Source organism: Perognathus longimembris, chromosome 8 (assembly GCF_023159225.1).
Source record: "Perognathus longimembris pacificus isolate PPM17 chromosome 8, ASM2315922v1, whole genome shotgun sequence".
Lineage (NCBI taxonomy): Eukaryota > Metazoa > Chordata > Mammalia > Rodentia > Heteromyidae > Perognathus > Perognathus longimembris.
The window spans coordinates 62,742,574-62,761,140 of NC_063168.1; the positions used below are offsets into that span (position 1 = coordinate 62,742,574).

At 50.0% G+C, this 18,567-nt stretch overlaps 1 protein-coding gene and 1 long non-coding RNA gene across 3 annotated transcripts in view; one reads left to right on the forward strand and one right to left on the reverse strand.

Moving 5' to 3' along the window:
• The window catches only part of Adcy3 (adenylate cyclase 3), a 74,721-nt gene that overhangs the window by 23,902 nt on the left and 32,252 nt on the right, over nt 1-18,567 (forward strand). For both annotated transcript variants that reach the window (XM_048353306.1, XM_048353307.1), the window contains exon 2: nt 10,015-10,164. In XM_048353306.1, the coding sequence (XP_048209263.1) occupies nt 10,015-10,164 (150 nt within the window). The remainder of the gene's footprint in view (nt 1-10,014; nt 10,165-18,567) is intronic.
• LOC125356677 lies at nt 3,441-18,455 on the reverse strand. The gene is made up of 3 exons (XR_007211946.1): nt 16,930-18,455; nt 4,912-4,916; nt 3,441-3,453 (listed from the first exon to the last, which is right to left on the reverse strand). It is a non-coding gene; the product is annotated as an uncharacterized LOC125356677 (long non-coding RNA).

Genomic DNA, 18,567 nt, shown 5'->3' on the forward strand with positions numbered 1-18,567 from the left:
ACAAAATTATCTTTATCACCAGAAACCAGGTATGATAGTATTAAAAGCACGTGCATGCTCTCAGCGTAGATAAAGGCTGTGTAGATAAAGGTTGTGGTTGAGTGTGCCCAGCTGGAAGTTTCCTTTCTTGGGGGGTCGGGGACCAATGGCCTTTGCTGGCTTCCCCCTCTCCCCCGCAGAATGAATGTCCTCCTCCTCTTGAGCCTTGGTAGATCGGAACCCCTTGGGGTCTGTTTTTAATCTCCAGGGCCCAGCATGGAGCCGGCCATCCACTGAACCACTCAGCAGGGTTGAATTGGCCACTTTCTAAGACAGGCCTGAAGCCAAACATGATTAAAGAGCTTGAAAATAGACTCCTTGAGTGAAGCTGGAATTATATTTGGCCTGGAGAAAGAGCCCAAGGTGGCTAAATAATGGGGTCACATCAATAAGGGAAGACAGAAAATGCTGTGGCCAGATGTTTTCTGTTTCTTTATTGACTCAGCAAGAGCAGAGGGGACCTTTCGTTGTTTTTCTGGTTCTTAGTCATCTGGGGCAATGGATCTTTTTGAGAGTCTGGTGGCAGGAATGGAAAGGTGATTTCCTTCCTTGTTTTAGGGGTTCACAAGCTCCTTTAAAATACAGTCTATAAACTTTGGTGACTAAACTCTGGATTAGTAAGAGTTAGACATGAGCTATTCCTTCCTCAATGGAAGCAGGGAGGTAGACCAGATGGACTTTTCTGGTCTTGCTTGGCAAGTAGCCCTAAGGTTGGGGCTTTCTTTGTGGGGACATTTATCAAGCTCCGGTATTGTGTCTTTTTTTTTTTTTTTTTTTTGCCAGTCCTGGGCCTTGGACTCAGGGCCTGAGCACTGTCCCTGGCTTCTTTTTGCTCAAGGCTAGCACTCTGCCACTTGAGCCACAGCGCCACTTCTGGCTTTTTCTATATATGTGGTGCTGGGGAATCGAACCCAGGGCCTCATGTATATGAGGCAAGCACTCTTGCCACTAGGCCATATTCCCAGCCCCCGAGTATTACCTTTTACACAGTAGAAAGTCCAGCACCACCTTTGGTCACTGTGCACTGGATAACAGTTCTGCTCCCCCTAAGTGTCACAAGTGGACACATTACCGAATGACCTGGTGACAAGGCAGATCGTCCTCCAGCAATGGCCACTGCTCTGTTCGTTAGTGTTCTTCTGGCTTACTTATCTAAGAGAACAGCTCGGTATAGAAGGAACTGTTCTGCTTCCTTTCTGCTACTGGCACGATTCATGGACTAATTTTTGCTTCCTATCTGTGGCTTTGGGACTTCCAGTGAGAGTTAGAGACACCCCTTGACTTCAGATACTTACTGCGTCCTCACCAGGAGGAATTATAGATCCATAGCTGCACCGGGGAAAGGCTTGCCTTGTACTGTGGGAGTCTTGCTGAAGAGAATCAAGCATCCATTTTCCTCCTTGATGCTCTTCCTTCTGGTCTTTTCCCTCGTTAGATCTTTATTATTGATTGATTGACTGATTGGTAGATTGTGCTGGTACTGGGGTTTGAACTCCAAGCCTCATATTTTTTGCTTGACTTTTCTTCTTGGTCAATCATGGGGCTTGAACTCAGGAACTAAGTGCAATCCCTGAACTTTTGTGCTCAAGGCTAGCACTCTACCCCTTAAGCCGCAGCTCTGCTTCTGGCTTTTTTTAGTATTTAATTGGAGATAAGTGCCTAATAGATTCTCCTGCCTGGGCTGGCTTTGAACTACCATTCTCAACCTCCTGTGTAGCTAGGATTACAGGCATGAGCCACCAGTGCCTGGCTCGCTAGACTTTTTTTGTTGTTATTGTTTTTCATGGCTGGCTCTGCTACTTGAGTTACACCTCCACTTCTGCCTTTCTGTTTGCTAATTGGAGATAGAAGTTTCTCAGATTCGTCTGCCTGGGATGGCTTGAAACTGTGATTCTCAGATCTCAGCCTCCTAAGTAGCTAAGATTATAGTTGTGAACTAATAGCACCTGGCCATAGCTTAGTTTTTAATGACACTGTTTCTGAGGGAACTTGTCTTCATATCTGTATTTGTCAGTAGTTTTCATTTAATGCTGTGTGACAGTTAACCCAAACTCAGTCCTTTATCCCATCCATTTCTCACTTGCACATCTATGGGTTGATGAGGACTTGACTGGTCTGGGCTGGACCCAGTTTGGGGTTATTTTGTCTGCTCAGGTCTCAGTGAGCTTTTGGTGCATCCTGTTCCCATGGTGACAGCAGAAACTCAAGAGGACAAGCCAGCCTTGCCAGTAGGTTGCAGAATCTGTTCCTGTCATGCATGCTGACGTTCCATTTGGCCAGGGCATATCTCATGATCAGAGTCCGCAGGAAGCCAGCTCACTCACATTTCTGGGAGGCCCTGCCACGCCTGGTGTGACTGCACACGCTTCTGCAAGGGAGTGAGGAGCCAGCACCACCAGGCTCCTCAGACCCAACCAGAGGTGGCTGCCCAGTCATCTCCTATTACTTTTCTTCTTTTCTGAATGCTGCTAGATACTTGGAAGGGTGAATGAATTGCTATTTGTCTGTGGTTGCTAGCGTATCAGCCTCTTGGCAGTGGGGACTTTTTCCGCCTTGATCATTGCTGAATACTGACATCTACCTGGCACAGAGAGGGTATTCACCAGCTCTTTGAACCCATGCATGCGTGAAGGGAGGAATGCCTAAAGAAGTGAGCGAATAGTTCTGTTCCAGCAGATGGGGAAGGGAGTTCGAGCTGGGACTTGATATAGTACTAGCAAGGAACATTTCCTAGAAGCTGAGAGCCAGGTACTGTACTAAGTGCTCAGGCAGGATTAAGTCACAGCATGCCCTCCCCCTGCCTGCCAGGATGTGTGGCACACCCTGGGGTTGGAGAGAGCTCATTATGGCTGAAGTGCGGGGGAACCCTTGGGGCCTGCCAGATAGGAGACCGAAGAGGCTGAAGGTCAGGCAGCCATGTTCTGTTGCCTCTGGGGAAGACTTTACGTCAGAGCTGTGCCGTGGCACCCCCGGGAGCTGTAAGGTGCTGTCCTGGCAACCCTGGGGGATCAGGAGGGACCTTGTGTAAACGTCAGCTTGGCGAAATGCCTACCCTGGCAGTCTTTGCTTAGGAAAAAGGATCAACATTGCATATATTTTACTAGAAGCATACACAAAGATATCAAACAAGCAGGAAGTTTCCAGAGGTTCCTTTCTGTTGAGGCAGAGCAAGCCTGCAGAACCCCAGAACTTGAACCCTATGTTGCATCGAGGGCCGTGGACGCCCCAGAACATTGCTTAGTGTAGCATGACTTAGGGTTGGCTCAAGGTCACATGAGATAAGTCACCCCTCCTGCCTGCCTGCCTGCATACTCCGGGTCCTCCTGGGTCCCGAGTTCCCAGCATCCTCCAGTGCCTCCGGCCCATGCCCCCCTTGCCACGGCCTTATCGCCCTCAGCTAGAGGGGACCAGGGTCTGATCTCGTCAGCACAGGCCAGAGGCTGCCAGCTCGGAAGCCTATATCTGGCTTCAAATCACTTCTCCCACAAAATGAGCTTGGGCCTGCTCTGCCCTGCCTCCCCCGTGGGGCAAGGCTCCGCTCTAAGGTGTCTTCAAAGGATTGTCAGCGCGCGTTACGTTGCCTTTGCTTCTCAGGAAGAGGAGTAGGAAAGTTCACTGAGAACACATTTGCATTAATCCCTTTTTTTTTTGTTTTTATTTATTTGTTTTGTTAGTACTCGGCCATAATCTCAGGGCCTCACGTTCTCGCTCCGTGTTCTTACTCATGGCTGGTCCTCTCCCACTTGAGCCGTAGCTTTTTGCCAGCTTTTTGCTGGTTAATTGGAGATAAGTGTTTCTTGGCCTCGTCTGCCTGGGTTAGCATCAAACCCTGCTCCTCAGAGCTCGGCCTCTCCAGTAGCTAGGACGCCGGGCGTGAGTCTCCAGCACCTGGCTGATGTCTTTTTATGAGTGCTGTCCTTTACATCTTTGAGAGGAGGTGCCACGTGTGACAGATGTGCAATGACACAGCCCATGAGCACAAGGCCTTACGACGACCGTAGTGCCTGCTCCCCGCTGGGCCTTGCTGACTTCCCCCACATGAACAGTCCTGGCTGCGGGGGATGAGCAGACAAACAAAGCCAAAGCCCCTGGTCCCTGTGGAGCTGGAGGAAACAGACGGGAAAGCACGAAAGAGGGAGAGAAGAAGGGAAGGCGCAGAGAACTGCGTGCCAGACCCGAGGATAGGAAAATGCACTGCAGAGCTAGTGGGTGTGGTGAAGGGGGAGGGGCAGGGGTGGCTGAGAGAATCCCCTCACCGAGGGTCTCCAGCCAGGTCTCCCCCACACATAGGGGGCCCTGCCTGCACCCCAGGGTACAGCCATAGGCTGGTGGAAGCAACGCCTTGGGCTAGAGGAAGCTGGCTGCTTTCGGAGATGAATCTCCCCCATCCTTCCTGCTCTGCTGCTGCTTGGAGACGATTATTTTTTTTTTTTTCCAAAACACTTGAGTATATTTTAACGAAGAGAGAGGCTCCAGTGTGACCCAACCCCAGCAACAAAGCGCCATGAATCTCCAGGGTGGCCCATACTAACGCTGGTCCCCCAAGCAGCTCATTCTCGTTCGGTTTCTAGATTGGTCTGGAATCTTCTAGACAGAAATGAGTTCCTAGAGAGAGATGACGGCCTCTGGTGGGTGCCTTGTATTCTAAAGCCCTCTTCAAGCAGCTGTAGACATGACAGGCCCTAGCCACTTGACGCCTAAAATTCCCAGAGAAACGGTTTCCTGAGGGAGTGTCGGTGCTTGCCTGCCCTGCAGGGACTGGAAACACTGTCGGCTGATGCGAGCTCCATGAAGCTTTAGCATGGATGAAGCTCCACTTGGGAGATTCATTTATCTTATTTTTTATTTTCATTTTTTTTTGTGTGCCAGTACTGGGGCTTGAACTCAAGGGGTTTCAGTTCTGCCTCTTAGCTTTTTTCCCTCGAGGCTAGTGTGCATGACCACTTGAGCCACAGCTCCACTTCCAGGTTTCTGGTGATGAATCGGAGACCAGAACTGCACAGATATTCTTACCTGGGCTGACTTTGAACACGGATCCTTAGATCTCAGCCTCCTGAGCAGCTAGGATTGCAGGTGAGAGCCACCTGGAAGCTGGCCTTTATTCATTATTTTTTGTTTTGTTTTGCCAGTCCTGAGGGCTTGGAACTCAGGGCCTGAGCGCTGTCCCTGGCTTCTTTTTGCTCAAGGCTAGCACTCTGCCACTTGAGCCACAGCACCACTTCTGGCTTTTTTCTGTTTATGTGGTGCCGAGGAATCGATCCCAGGGCTTCATGCATGCGAGGCAAGTGCTCTACCACTAAGCCACATTCCCAGCCCCTATTCATATTTTTTTTTAAATAAAAAAAGAACAAGTTTTTTGGAAGTCAGTTATTTCTTCAAAATAGCTTCAGGTTTACAAGAACTGTTTTGGAGACTGGAACCCTGGGGCCTAAGGCATTCCGGGCAGGGGCTCTACCACTGAGCTACATCCCCAGTCCAAGAAAACTTTCTACATAGAGAAAGACCCCTGGGGCTACACAGCACAGCCACTGCAGAACTAGGAGACCCCTGGTAGATTTGGGGAACCTTCCCAGGACCCCAGGTGTGGGGTATAGCAAGCTCTGGATACTGCTGCTGCCAGTCCAAGAACCATACCTGACCCTGAAGGGCCTGTGTCAGTCAGAGCTCCTGGCTCCTGCAGCTGCATTTGAGCCGCCATTCCTCCACCCTGGGGCCTGGCGGTCAGGTGGCGCAGATGTGCAGAACACTCACCACCGGAGCACTCCTCGGACCAGGAGGGAGGAGTCCCCGAGGGCTGCTGAGTGTGTGTGTGTGTGTGTGTGTGTGTGTGTGTGTGTGTGTGTATACAGGTGTGTATGTGCTGCTTTTACAACCCCTGTTGTTTCTCCCCTCCTCTCTCTCTTTCTCCTTGTTTCTCTTTCTTTGAAACAATGTCTCACTCACTCAGCCCAAGCTGGCCTCAAACTCATGATCTACCTCTAGCCTTCCAAATTCTGGGACTTCAGACATGTGCTGCCATACCCAGATTCCATTTTTCTTTTGTCGGTTGTGGGGTTTGACCTCGGGGCCTGGGCACTGACCCTGAGCCTCTTTGTGCTCAAGGCTAGCACTCTACCACTGGAGCCACAGCGCCACTTCTGGTTTGTGAGTGGTTAATTGGAGATAAGAGTCTCACGGGGACCTTTCTGTCTCTGGGCCAGCATCGAACCACGATCTTCAGATCTCAGCCTCCCAAGTAGCTAGGATCACGGGCATGAGCCACCAGTGCCCAGCCCAGATTCCATTTTTCTTTAATACGTGTGCCTTCATGAAGCTGCCCTTAGCACTTCCCTCCGACCAGGCAGACTTTCCTTTTCACCATGCCTGATGCTCTGGATCCTAGACCATTCTCTGTGCTGCTTTAACCTGTAGGGCTAGCTAAAGCAGCACTGAGCCTCTTTTCTTCTTCCCTCCCAGGATGGGCGGGGCTAGGGGAAGGCTGGGGAGTGCAAGCAGCAGAAGCTTGGTTCTGGGACCACCCCTCTGGTTGAGATTACTGATGGCCTCTGCAGGGTCTCAGGGAGGTGTCACTGGCCCAGACCTCTCCAGTGCCATCACTCTTGGCTTCCTGAGCACCGAGTGCTGGATGGGACTGGCAGGAACTGGATCAGCCCCGGGGACACAGTGGGGAGACAGCAGTGCCCACCTCCCCAGGAGTGGTAGGGAGGGGTGGAGTTTTGTGTAGTTAGTGATAGACGCGGGGAAGGTTGTCCTTTACCTCATCCCCCTCCCCTACCCCCCCCAAGGGATGGGAGCATTGGAAATTGAGTCCCATACTACCATAGCTCATAGCCCCGTTTGTCACACTGACGTGAGCTCCGTTTCTGATTCTCTCCCGGCTTCAAGTTTTCCCTGGAGGCTGATTTCCCCCCCCCCCCCCCCCCGGGTCTCTAGTTATTAAACTAGGAGGAGAGGAAATGCTGAGGACCTGTGCTAGGAGGGAGGGAGGCACCGTCCCTGCCTGGCCCTGGGCCTCTCCACCCATAGAGGCTCCTGGAGGCAAAGAAGCATCATTCCCCCACCCCCTCCCCCCTGCCCCCAGCATAGCCCTGCCTCGCTGGTGAAGGAGGAAAAATCACTTTTTTTCCAAACATATTTTGAGGGCCACTTCCATTGTCCCTGGGAGACACGTTTATAAATAGGAAGCGGGAAACGTGTGCATCCTAACAGCGTAGAGGTAGCAGTTCTTGTTGGGGCTGGGGGCTGGGGAAAATCTGCAGACATCTTGGTTTGGGGTCCAAATGTTTTCCATTCATATGTGCCTGCTTTAGGGCTGATATCCTCATGAACATTTTAGTTTACAATTTTTCATGGTTTTTTTTTTGTTTTATTTTACTTTATCATCAGGCAATGTACAGAGGGGTTACAGTTATGTACATAAAATAGTGAATACATTTCTTGTCGAACTTGTTACCCCCTTCCCTCATGTTTTCTCCCACTTTCCCTCCCCCCTAATCTCCCCATTTTTTTGGGGGGGGGGGAGATTGGCACTGGTGGCTCATACCTGTAAGTAATCTTTGCTACTCAGGAGGCCGAGATCTGAGGATCGAGGTTCAAACATAGCCCTGGCATGACAGTCCCTGAGACCCTTATCTCTAGTTAACCACCAAAAAGTTGGAAGTAGAACTGTGGCTTAAATGGTAGAGCTCCAACCCTGAGTGAAAAAGTTAAGGGACAACACCCAGGCCCTGACATACACATACACAAAAGCACGTGAGCCTGCTGGGGCAAGGGGCGGGGAGGGAGTTCCCTGGCCTGAGTGGGACCTGCGAAGCCATCCGTGTCCCTGGAGCCAGCCTTCCTGGAGCCAGGGAGTGTGGAGGAGTACCTGTCAGGAAGGGGCTGAGGCCTTTGACTGGGTGCTCAGTGTCTACAGACAGAGGGACTCTGGTGGGCTCCGGCGCTCCCAGCTCCTTCCCAGCCTCCGCAATCCAGGTCTTCTCTATTCCCCTCCTCCACCTCCACCCGCGTGGTAGCTGGAAAGCAGGCGGCCACAGGGATGGGATCTGTTGGTGAGGAAGGGCACCCCTTAGCTCTCAGCGACACAGCCCAGAGAGGATGTCTGACATGGGAGTCACCCCTCTAGGGAGGCAGCACCTGAGTCCAGGGCTCCTGAAGTCATAGTCCCTCCTGTGTGTCCCTGCAAGTGCAGTCAGAATGTGGAACCAGGTCAGTGAAAGAAATGCAGCCCGGCAAAGAGGGGTACATGCATGAGCTGAGCCCGAATCCTTGCTACAATCTTGGAGTTATATCCTGATTCTATTCTAGTGCGCGCGTGCGTGCGTGCGTGCGTGCGTGTGTGTGTGTGTGTGTGTGTGTCTCCATACTAGGGCTTGAACGCAGAGCCTTGGGTGCTGTCCTTTAGCTTTTTCACTCAAAGCGGATATTGTGCTACTAGAGTCATACCTCCGCTCCTGGCTTTTTGATATTTAATTGGGGATAAGAGTTTCACAGACTTTCCTGCCTATTCTGGCTTCAAACCTCGATGTTTAGATCTCAGCTTCCTGATTAGCTAGGATTATAGGTGTGAACCACTACTGCTCATCTTTTCTTTTCTTTTCTTTCTTTTTTTTTTTTTTTTGTTGGTCATGGGGCTTGAAATCTGGGCCTGGATGCTGTCCCTGAGCTCTTCAGCTCAAGGTTAGCACTCTGCTACTTGAGCCACAGCACCACTTCTGGTTTTCTGGTGGTTCATTGGAGAGAAGACTCTCACAGACTTCACTGCCCGGGCTGGCCTTGAGTAGCTAAGATTACAGGCATGAGCCACCAGTGCCCGGCTCATCTTTTCTTCTTTTAGAGCCATGAAATGAAGAAATTCTTCCGCCTCTCTTCCATTCCCCTCCTCGGCTCCGTGGCATGTGGAAGGCACCGCACCTGCACAGGAGCAGCTGCGCTGCTTGGGCTGGCCCCTGGTGGCCAGGGTGGGGAGCCAGACCAGAAAGCCTTCTTTGTGGGAGAAGGGTCTGAAGCCTGTGGACTTGGAGGTTTGGGAGGAGTTAGCATCTGGTCAGGGCCAAAGATCAGAGCCAGCGGCTGCCAGCACCTGGAGCCAGATGTACTGGAGAGGTTTAGATCCATATCTGAGGCGTCTTCCAGCAGGAAGCCGTGGAGCCTGCAATCCCAGCGGCCCCTGCGACTTGGTCCGAGACCAAGACAGCTAACCGAGTCTATAGGGCACCAAAGAAGGAGCAGGCTCTCAGTGCCCAAGAAGCCCCCTGGGCCAGCGCTGGGCTGCAGGCAGTGGGATGGACATCAGGCCCCACTCACACACCCCTTCCTGTAGCTTCTGTTCTCCTGCAGCATGAGTGTCACCGCTGGCCACCTCCTTGCCTGCCGGCAGGGGCGAGATATTATGTGAGAGGAGCCTGTGATGCCCAGAAAATGTAAGCCTGCCTCCCACAGATGAGGTGACACTGCGGCTGCTAAACCAAAGCTAATCAAGTCTCCTGTGACATCCCCGTTATCCATAGCGTTTAGGGTTACACACCGGCTACGGGGACTTGGGGTGTGTCAACTCCTCCCCAGGGACCCACAAAGCACCCAGGAGCATCTAGTAAGGGAAAGGCTCCGTGAATGGTGGTTGAGTAAATTGACTGAACAGGTGGCTTAAGGCTGCTCAGGCCTCCTCAGTGAGGACACTGAGTGTGGTATGAAGCAAGAGATGTGAGCTGTCTCTCACACTCTTGCACACCTTCCCTCAAACCTTAGGACTCCCATTGTTTCCAGGCCTGGACCCACCATTTTGGAATGGCCTTTTGTCCACTAGTGGTTCCTGGGGCAGGTCCACTCAGGGGCCTAAATATGTGATCGAGTTCAGAGCCCCACTGGGCAACTTTCTGCATGGTAGATGACTCTGGCACCCCATCTCCCTGGCCCCTTCCCCCAAAGATGGGTTTTCACCAGTGTACCTTTTCTTCCTGCCTCCTTGGGGTGCAGATCCTGGCCAATGTCTTCCTCTACCTGTGCGCCATCATCGTGGGCATCATGTCTTACTACATGGCTGACCGCAAGCACCGCAAGGCCTTCTTAGAAGCCCGCCAGTCGCTGGAGGTGAAGATGAACCTGGAAGAGCAGAGCCAGCAGCAGGTAAGGCTCAGGGCCTGGGGGGCTTTGGGCGGGGTGATCGTGGGCCTGGAGCATGCATTCGGGGTCTGTGAAGAGAGGGGCTAGATCAGCAGTACCACAGACCCCTGTGGGGCAAGAGCCCTTGCATCCCCGGGCCTCTGTTCTCTGGTATACGGAGTTCCTGCCCTCTCACTTCCATTCTGAGTCACTTAGGAAGTAAGATCCATGGTCGGGTCCCCTGTGTACCTTTGTCCATCTGGAAGAGAGCCTTGACGTCCCTGCTGTCTGTTTCCTGACTTTGACCCAGCCTAATCCAGGACAGAAGAGCCTCCCTTTTTTTTTTTAAGTTTTTATTATAAAACTGATGTACAGAGAGGTTACAGTTTCATACGTTAGGCATTGGATACATTTCTTGTACTGTTTGTTACCTTGTCCCTCATACCCCCCCCTCCCTTTTGTGAAATAAGAGTCCCACACACTTTCCTGCTCTGGCTGGCTTCAAACCATGATCCTCAGATCTCAGCCTCCTGAGTAGCTAGGATTAGGGCATGAGCCACCAGCACCTGGTGTTGGTCTAGATTCTGCTCAGATGCATTTTAGAACTTAGACATTCCAACTTTCTGTTATCTGTGGGCTTCTCTCCCCTTGTTGAGACTCTCTGCTCCTGAGAATGCTGAGAATGCTGTCCGTTTGTGCTCAAGGGATCCCTGTGTGCTCTGGGTGTAGTGAAGCTCTTTGCATAGACTCAGATATATTGGAGATGGAGTTTTAGTTTTTGGGGCACTCTAGGACCTTCACCCTAGAGGGGGTTCATGATTACACCTCGCTCAATGTGCTCTAGACAATGATATGTGAAGATGCACACAGATCGCATAGCTCATGGATCCTAGCTTTCTCTGTCCTGATTTACTTAGGAAACACAGAAGCTTCTGAGCTTGGCTTTGGAGTCAACTCCTTCAGCAGGCAGGTTGTAGAAGGGAACTTTTCTGGTTTCTGTTTTGATAAAGCTTCTTACACTGTGATGACCTCTGTCTGTCAGTACTTAGCTAAGCCAGGGAGTTCTTTCCTTCTCAGAGTCTTGCTTTGCTCATCAGAAGAGTGAAGACACTGACACTTACTTTAGAGTTTTCCTTCTGTCTTCCTTCCTTCATTCCTTCCTTCTTCCCTTCCTTCCTTGCTTTCTTTCTTCTGTATCTCTCCCTCTCCCCCCTCCCTCCCTCCTTCCTTAAATGCAAAGCAAACTTCTTTATTGTGACTATTACAAAATATAATGCAACTTGGAGTATGACTTTGAGGTAGTTCCTTGGCCCCAAAGTCACAGTTTCCATCTGTTTGTAAGACTTTTCAGTGACTGTTCCAGGGGTTAGAGGATTCTGCACGGCTGCTTTTCCATCAGGGCTGATACTCGGCCACCTGCCTGCCTGCCTGGTGGCTTCAATATGCTCCTGATTCCTTATAATTGTAGAGACTAGTCATGAGAGAGATCTGCTTGCATTTTACTTTCTTTTCGTGTTCAGATTGTGGTCAGACTCGTGAAAGAGTTGGAGGGTGACTTACATTATGCTTTAAATGTTTAGAACTGGCTCACAAAGTCTGCTGGGGACTAGCCATATTTAAAGAAAGCTGTCTAGATGCTGCTTGAAGAGCAGGCCTTGGGCTCGATCTCCCTGTGGGCACTAGGCAGCCTGCTGTGCCATCCCGCCCCCCCCCCCCCCCCCCCCCCGTGCTGCCTGTCTCTCAACGCTATCCCATTAGAAACACCTGAGTTTTGGAAGGATGGATTCAGTTTAAAGCAATGTCTTTTGGAGATGAGGAATTCTGGGTTGCCAGTTTTTCACTTCCGGCTGCTTAAGGATGTTCCACCATCCTGTGTCTTCCATTGTTCCTGTTGAAATGTCAGTTGTCAGACATATTGTTGCTCCTGTTACAGAAATGCTCAGTCTTTCCGATATTCTTTCCCCCCCGCCCCCGCCAGTCCTGCGGCTTGAACTCAGAGCCTGGGTGCTGTTCCTTAGCCCCTTTGTGCTCAGGGCTATAGCGCTCTACCACTTGAGCCACAGCTCTACTTCTGACCTTTTCTGAGTAGTTTATTGAAGGTAAGAGTCTCATGGACTTTCCTGCCTGGGCTGGCTTTGAACCTTGATCCTCAGGTCTCAGCCTCCTTAGCAGCTAGGATTACAGGCATGAACCACCAGTGCCCAGCTTTTACAATGTTCTTTGTCTTTAGTTTTTAGCGTTTTCCAGTGACATGAGTTTTCTTTGTCTTATCCTTGGTATTCAAAGAGCTTCTTGAATAGATGGCTCGAAATGTTTCAGACAGTATCTCTTACTGCTTTTGTCTCATTTTGTCTCTTCTAGAACTCTATATTTACTTTTGTTATCTTGTTTTTATTTTATTTTATTTTTGTGCCAATACTGGGGTTTTAACTCAGGGCCTTGGTGCTTAGTTTTTTCACTCAAGGTTTATGCTCTACTACTTGAGCTTTTTGCCTTTTTGCTAATTAATTGGAGGTAAGAATCTCATAGACTTTACTTCTTGAGCTGGTTTTCAACCATGATCCTCAGATCTCAGACTCCTGAGTAGCTAGAATTATACATGTGAGCCATTAGTACCAGCCTAAATCTGCGTGTGTGTGTGTGTGTAATCATATTCTGTAAGCCTACCTCTTTTTTTCCTGAATCTTCCTTTTTTCTTTCTGTGCCTCTGTTGAACATTTTTATTGATACAACTTCCAGTTTACTAATCATTTCTTCCTCTGCTTTATCTGATTCTCTGCTCATTTATTAAGTATTTCATTTCAATTATTGTATGTCTTTCAGTTCTGGAATTTTTTTTTTACTTTTTTTGTTTTGTTTTTTTTTTTCTGTCATAAAGCTTGAACACAGGGCCTGGGCACTGTCCCTGAGCTCTTCAGTGTAAGGCTAGCACTCTATCACTTGAGCCACAGCGCCAATTCTGGTTTTCTGGTGATTAATTGGAGATAAGAGTCTCATGTACTTCCCTGGACTGTCTTGACCTTTGATCCTCAGATCTCAGCCTCCTGAGTAGCCAGGATTACAGGCATGAGCCACTGGCTCCCAGCTGACTTTTTTTTTTTTTTTAATAAGACTAGATAGGCGTTCTCTGTTTAAATCATCCTTTTGGTTATCTATTCCAGGGAACTTTTTAAAATATTTATTTTAAAGTCCTAGGCTAACAACTGCATTCTTTGGAATATGTGGTTCTGTATTTTCCCATGAAGTTTTGGTCCTCTCTCCTGGCACCCTGGCTTTTTTATTAACTGCTGAATATTATATGTGGAAAGGAGCAGTGGCTGAGTGATATTGTGCTTCTTCAGGGAGATTTGCTTTTCCTGCAGTAGATGGCTAAGACAGCAGCGGATCACCTTGCTGCAGGGTGGGATTGAGAGGATATAAAGATGCACCAGCCTAAGAACAGATCTGTGTGATGTCTACTCCTGGGAAAGAGCTCTTCAGAGATAATAACCAGAAGGCTGGTCCTCCTATTGGGGACTGTGTGCTCCCCAGTACCATGAAATTACTGATCTACCCTTTGTCTGTGGCCTCCTTGCTGGCCTTTTCTGCTTAGATTCTTGGTCTCTTGCCCACACACATGTTTGGCGGGGGGGGGGGGGGGGGGGAGGTGTGGAGATAGAGTACACATAGTCAGGTACACCCTGCTGTAGTTCTCCTGTCTCTGGTGTCTCAGCCCCTTTCTGTCTGCCTTGCCATCTTTGTTCACCAGTTCTTGTTTTTGTAGTCCTTGGGAAGATCTCACCCTTGTCTGCTGCTCATCTTCTCAACCCTGGTCTCAGGGAAGGGTGACCGAGGATATTAGGGCTCACTTCAGTTTGTTCCTCTTCCCTCTGAGCTCTTTACCCTTCAAGCCTTACCTACCACTTTTTATTTCTATTGCCTTCAAAGAATTAGGAGTTTTGTTTTTGGGGGGTGGATCTAGGAGGAGGGATTTAATCCAGATCTTAGAGTTCTTCTTGGCTTCAGGATGGGTCTGATAGAAACTCCTCTATACTAGTAAGAAGCAGAACTTGGACATCAGTTTTAAATTAGATTCCAAATAGCCTTTATTTTAGAAAAAGGTATGAGAAAGTAAACTAGGAAAGGTAAGTGATTTCTGATTCACTTCTAGCCATCCAGTTATTAAGAGCCACTGTTAATTTTCTAATGTATCTTTTCAGAAATACTCCATTTATTGCAGATGTATACATGTAATTAGCCTATTTACTCTTTTCAAGAGCATCTGTCTGTCTGTCTATTGTGCCAATCCTTGGGCTCTGAACTCATGGCCTAGGCACTGTCTCTGAGCCTTTTTGCTCAAGGCGAGTGCTCTACCACTTGAGCCACAGCTCCACTTCTGGCTTTTTGGTGGTTAATTGGATATAAGAGTCTCACGGAATTTCCTGCCCAGGCTGTCTTTGAACTGTTATCCTCAGATTTCAGCCTCCTCTGAGTAGCTAGGATTATAGATGTGATCCACTGGTGCCTGGAAGTTGGCTATAATTTCAATTTTTTATCCTGTCTGTTGAGAAACATGCCATGGTGAAGGTTGATGTACAAATATCTGAGTCATGGCTTTCCCTTCTTTTGGTACATACCAGGAAGTGGAATTTCTGGGTCATATGGTAGCTGTGTTTTCATTCCCAGTGCTAGGGTTTGAATCTCACAAATGCTAGGGAAGTACTCCACCACTTAGCTGGCTTTCCAGCCCTGTGCTTAACTTCTTGAGAACCCAGCTAAGTGCATTTTTAATGTTGATAAATACTGCTAAATGTCTCATATACAGGTTCAAACTATTTATACTTCTAGCAGTGAATAAGAGTGCATTTAGGCATTTGCATTCCCTTGTTTATCTAGAGAGTACTTCCTTGCTCTTGGAACCACTGATGCTTGAGCACAATTCTTGCTTAGGAGGGCACATCTTTCTTCACTTTCGTATCCCTATGACTGTATCAGCTCCTGCATCAGAAGGAGAGCCCCCTTCAATAGCTGATGAACTTTAATCTTGTATTTACATATAGAGCTTCTGCCAGAGTTTGCTTTTTTTGTTTGTTAATGTGTTTTGTGCCAGTACTGGTGCTTGAACTCAGGGCCTGACATTCTTCCTTAGCTTTTTTTTTTTTTGCTCAAGGCTAGCAAATTGAACCACACCTGTTAACTGGAGATAAAAGTACCTAAGTCTCATGGATTTTTCTTGCTCAAGCTGGCTTTGAACAGAGATCCTCAGATCTCAACCTCCTTCACAGCTAGGATCACAGACAAGAGCTGCCAGGGTTTCCTCAGGACAGTGAGTCCTGGCTGTCTCGTCTTCTCCCTGGGTGACATTGGAACTTTGCTTCCCTGTTTTTAGTTTAGTCTTCTGGAACACGAGGATTAAAAATAATAATATTGTCATGGGGCTATTTGGAAAATACATGAAGTAAGAAGGCAGAGGTGGGTAGAGCTGGGAACCCATCGGTGCTATTGGCTGCTACGATTTGGCACAGGGCCCTGGAAACACACTGGCTGAAGGAAGGAAGGGAAGGTAGGTGGGGAGCTGGCTGCCCCCGTCTTGGTTTTAGCCAGGACAGAGGTTGAGCTCTCCCTAGGCACTGGGACTGACGTGACTGGCATGGGCTCTGGGCTGATTTCACATCCCAGGAGCTTCAGCTAGTGTGTCTTGGGAACTGACCATAGGCCAGCAATGGAGCTTGCACAATCTCATCCACTTTCCTCTATAGTGTGTGTGTGTGTGTGTGTGTGTGTGTGTGTGTGTGTGTGCTAGAACTATGGATGGACTCAAGGCCTTGGGTTCTGTCCCTTAGGTTTTTTTTACTCAAGGCTGGCACTCCACCACTTGAGCCATACTTTCCCTTCTTGCTTTTTTGGTGACTAATTGAAGAGTCTCACAGACTTCCCTGTCTGGGCTGACTTTGAACCTTGATCCTCAGATCTCAGCCTCCTGAGTAGCTAGGATCACAGGTGGGAGCCACGGACACGAGGCTCATGGTTCTTGTGAAAGCCCCTGGTGAAGGTGAAGGTGACAACGAGATCACTGAGGTGTGGGGAGAAGACTTCACCAGCGAGCTGCGGCAGCCTCAGGGGGCGAGGATGCAGAAGCTGGTTCAGATAGGGCGTTCACTTAAGGAGCCGTTTGCAGTGAGTGCCATGCCTGGTGGTGCACGTTCTCGGCAAGTAGTGCCTCCGAGGACCTGCAGCACTGGCTGTGACGGCTGAGACGTCTCTTCTTTGCAGAAGGGGCTCCTTTTGGAACTCAGTGCTCTTTCAGGAGGGTGCCGTGGGAGCAAGGTGCCCGGCCCCAGTGACTGTGTGGCCTATGCAGGTCAGTCCCTCCAGAGACCTCACTGTCTTCCGTATCAGGAGGCGGAAGGCTGACCGGCCAATGTGACCCCTCCCAGGCGTTTCTGGTTCCCGTCCCTTTGTTGCTTGGAGGTGTTTTTAATGGAGAAAATCAGCTTCCTTTGGGAAGGGACCCATCCCTGGTTCCCCTGGCTCTGCATACATGGGTGTCCTCGCCGCCATTCACGAGGGTACAGTATGGGTGGGAGGAGGGTGGAACTTCTTCTCTGGTGAGAAGGGTCTGGGACTCTGCAGCTCCGCTGCCTTGATCCCTGGCCCTCACCATGCAGGGCAGGGCAGAGCCTGGCCCACTTGGAGGTAGAATGGGATGTTACGCTTGTGGATGTGCCACTCCCTGCACACGGCCCTGCTGTGATCGCCACAGATCTGACTTGGGGGGGGGCATTGATCTGTGCACTAGGACTGCCCAACTGGATCTGGGGTCTTTCTCCAGCCGGCCCTCAGCTCTGTGGGCCTGTTAGGTTGGAGCCCAAGGCCTGGAAGACAGATCTTGAGTTGTTTGTTGTGATTCCCGTGGGATCTCACTGCAAGGCTTAGTCGGGGACCTTGGGGGTTGCTAAGCACCCCAACTGCCACCTGGCAACAGCAGAAAATCCACCCTATACCTATTGCTAGGCATATACTGCAGAATTACATGTGCCTCTGAATTACACACAGACGTACTTCCCAGGCTGGGGCGTGGCTCAAGGATGATGGAGGGACCCAGACAGGTGGCAGAGGAGGTGGCCAGGGCAGGCTGGCAATTTCCTGAAGTCCTGCCTTGTGAAGTGATCGAAATGTGTGCCTGATCCTCCTTCAGAGAGGAGAGGAAAGCTCCCAGGCGCCATCTAAGAGAAGGTGCTACGGCTGGGGTCCTTGTAGAATGAGCCCAGGGCCAACGCCATAGGCTTCAAAGGAAGCCCCCGCAGTGTCACCCACACGCCCTGTGGGATGCGGCTTAGGGAGTCATAGCTGTCCATTTCTGTCCAGCTCCCGTGAGGCCTCTCGTGGACCGAGCAGCTGCCTCGCACTGCCCCTGAGGCAGGACGACCAATGGCTGGCTCTCGCTCGCTCTGTGCTCTGTATTGCGCCATGATCTTTCCCTAGGTGAGTGGCCTTCTGTCCTTGAGCAGGTCTGTTGATCCAGCCTGTCCCCACGGAGCCCCGAGCTCAGGACTCTGGAATGCTGCTGTTCTAGAAGTCCAGTAGTGGCCACTTGTTTTCCCGAACCTTCCTCCTCTTTGACCTTTGCCCAGGGCCGTTTCGCTGTTCCCTCAAGACCTCTGGCTCTGAGGAGATGGCAGACTGTCACCTTGACCTTGAGCCTGTTCCCATGGGAAGCCTGGGAGGTGGGGAGCCAATCAAGAAGGCAGGCCTGGGGTTGGATTCCAGTGCCAACCCAGAGTGCCCAGCGTTGTCCTGGCAGTGGTGAGGTGGAGTGAGATGAACTGGGGAATAGTTCTGTTGCCACCAGTTCCTACTTCTTGGATTTCACAGAACATTCATCCTGCCATTATTCCAGGAGTTAGCCAAATAAATCCACTTAAACAAACAAAACAAACCTAGGATTTGAACTCCAGGCCTTGCACTTGCTAGGCGGGTGCTCTGCCACTGAGCCATGCTTTCAGCACCAAGTACACGTTTTACGCAGTGAGGGTGACAAGCAGGTTGTGTTAAAGCAGTGTGAGCATCTGGTGCCCCTGAGCCGCAGTTTTTCTTTCTGCAGTTGGAGAGTCTGCAGTCTGTGGCTGGTGTTGGGGTGCATCCCTCCCTCCTTGGCTCTAAGAGTGAAGTTTAGTTTACTAAGTGGATGGATTATTGAACACCGACTATGTCAGCCGTAACTCACCTCTTCCTTTTGTGCCAAAGCTGAGGCGTGAACTCAGGGATTCAGTGCTGTCCCTTCGCCTTTTTGCTCAAGGTGGTGCTCTACCACTTGAGCCACAGTTCCATTACTGGCTTGTCTCATGGACTCTTCTGTCCATACTGGCTTCGAGCTACGGTCCTCGGATCTGTTTCCTGAGAAGCTCGGGGTACAGGTGTGAGCCACCTGTATTCAATCTCATTTAA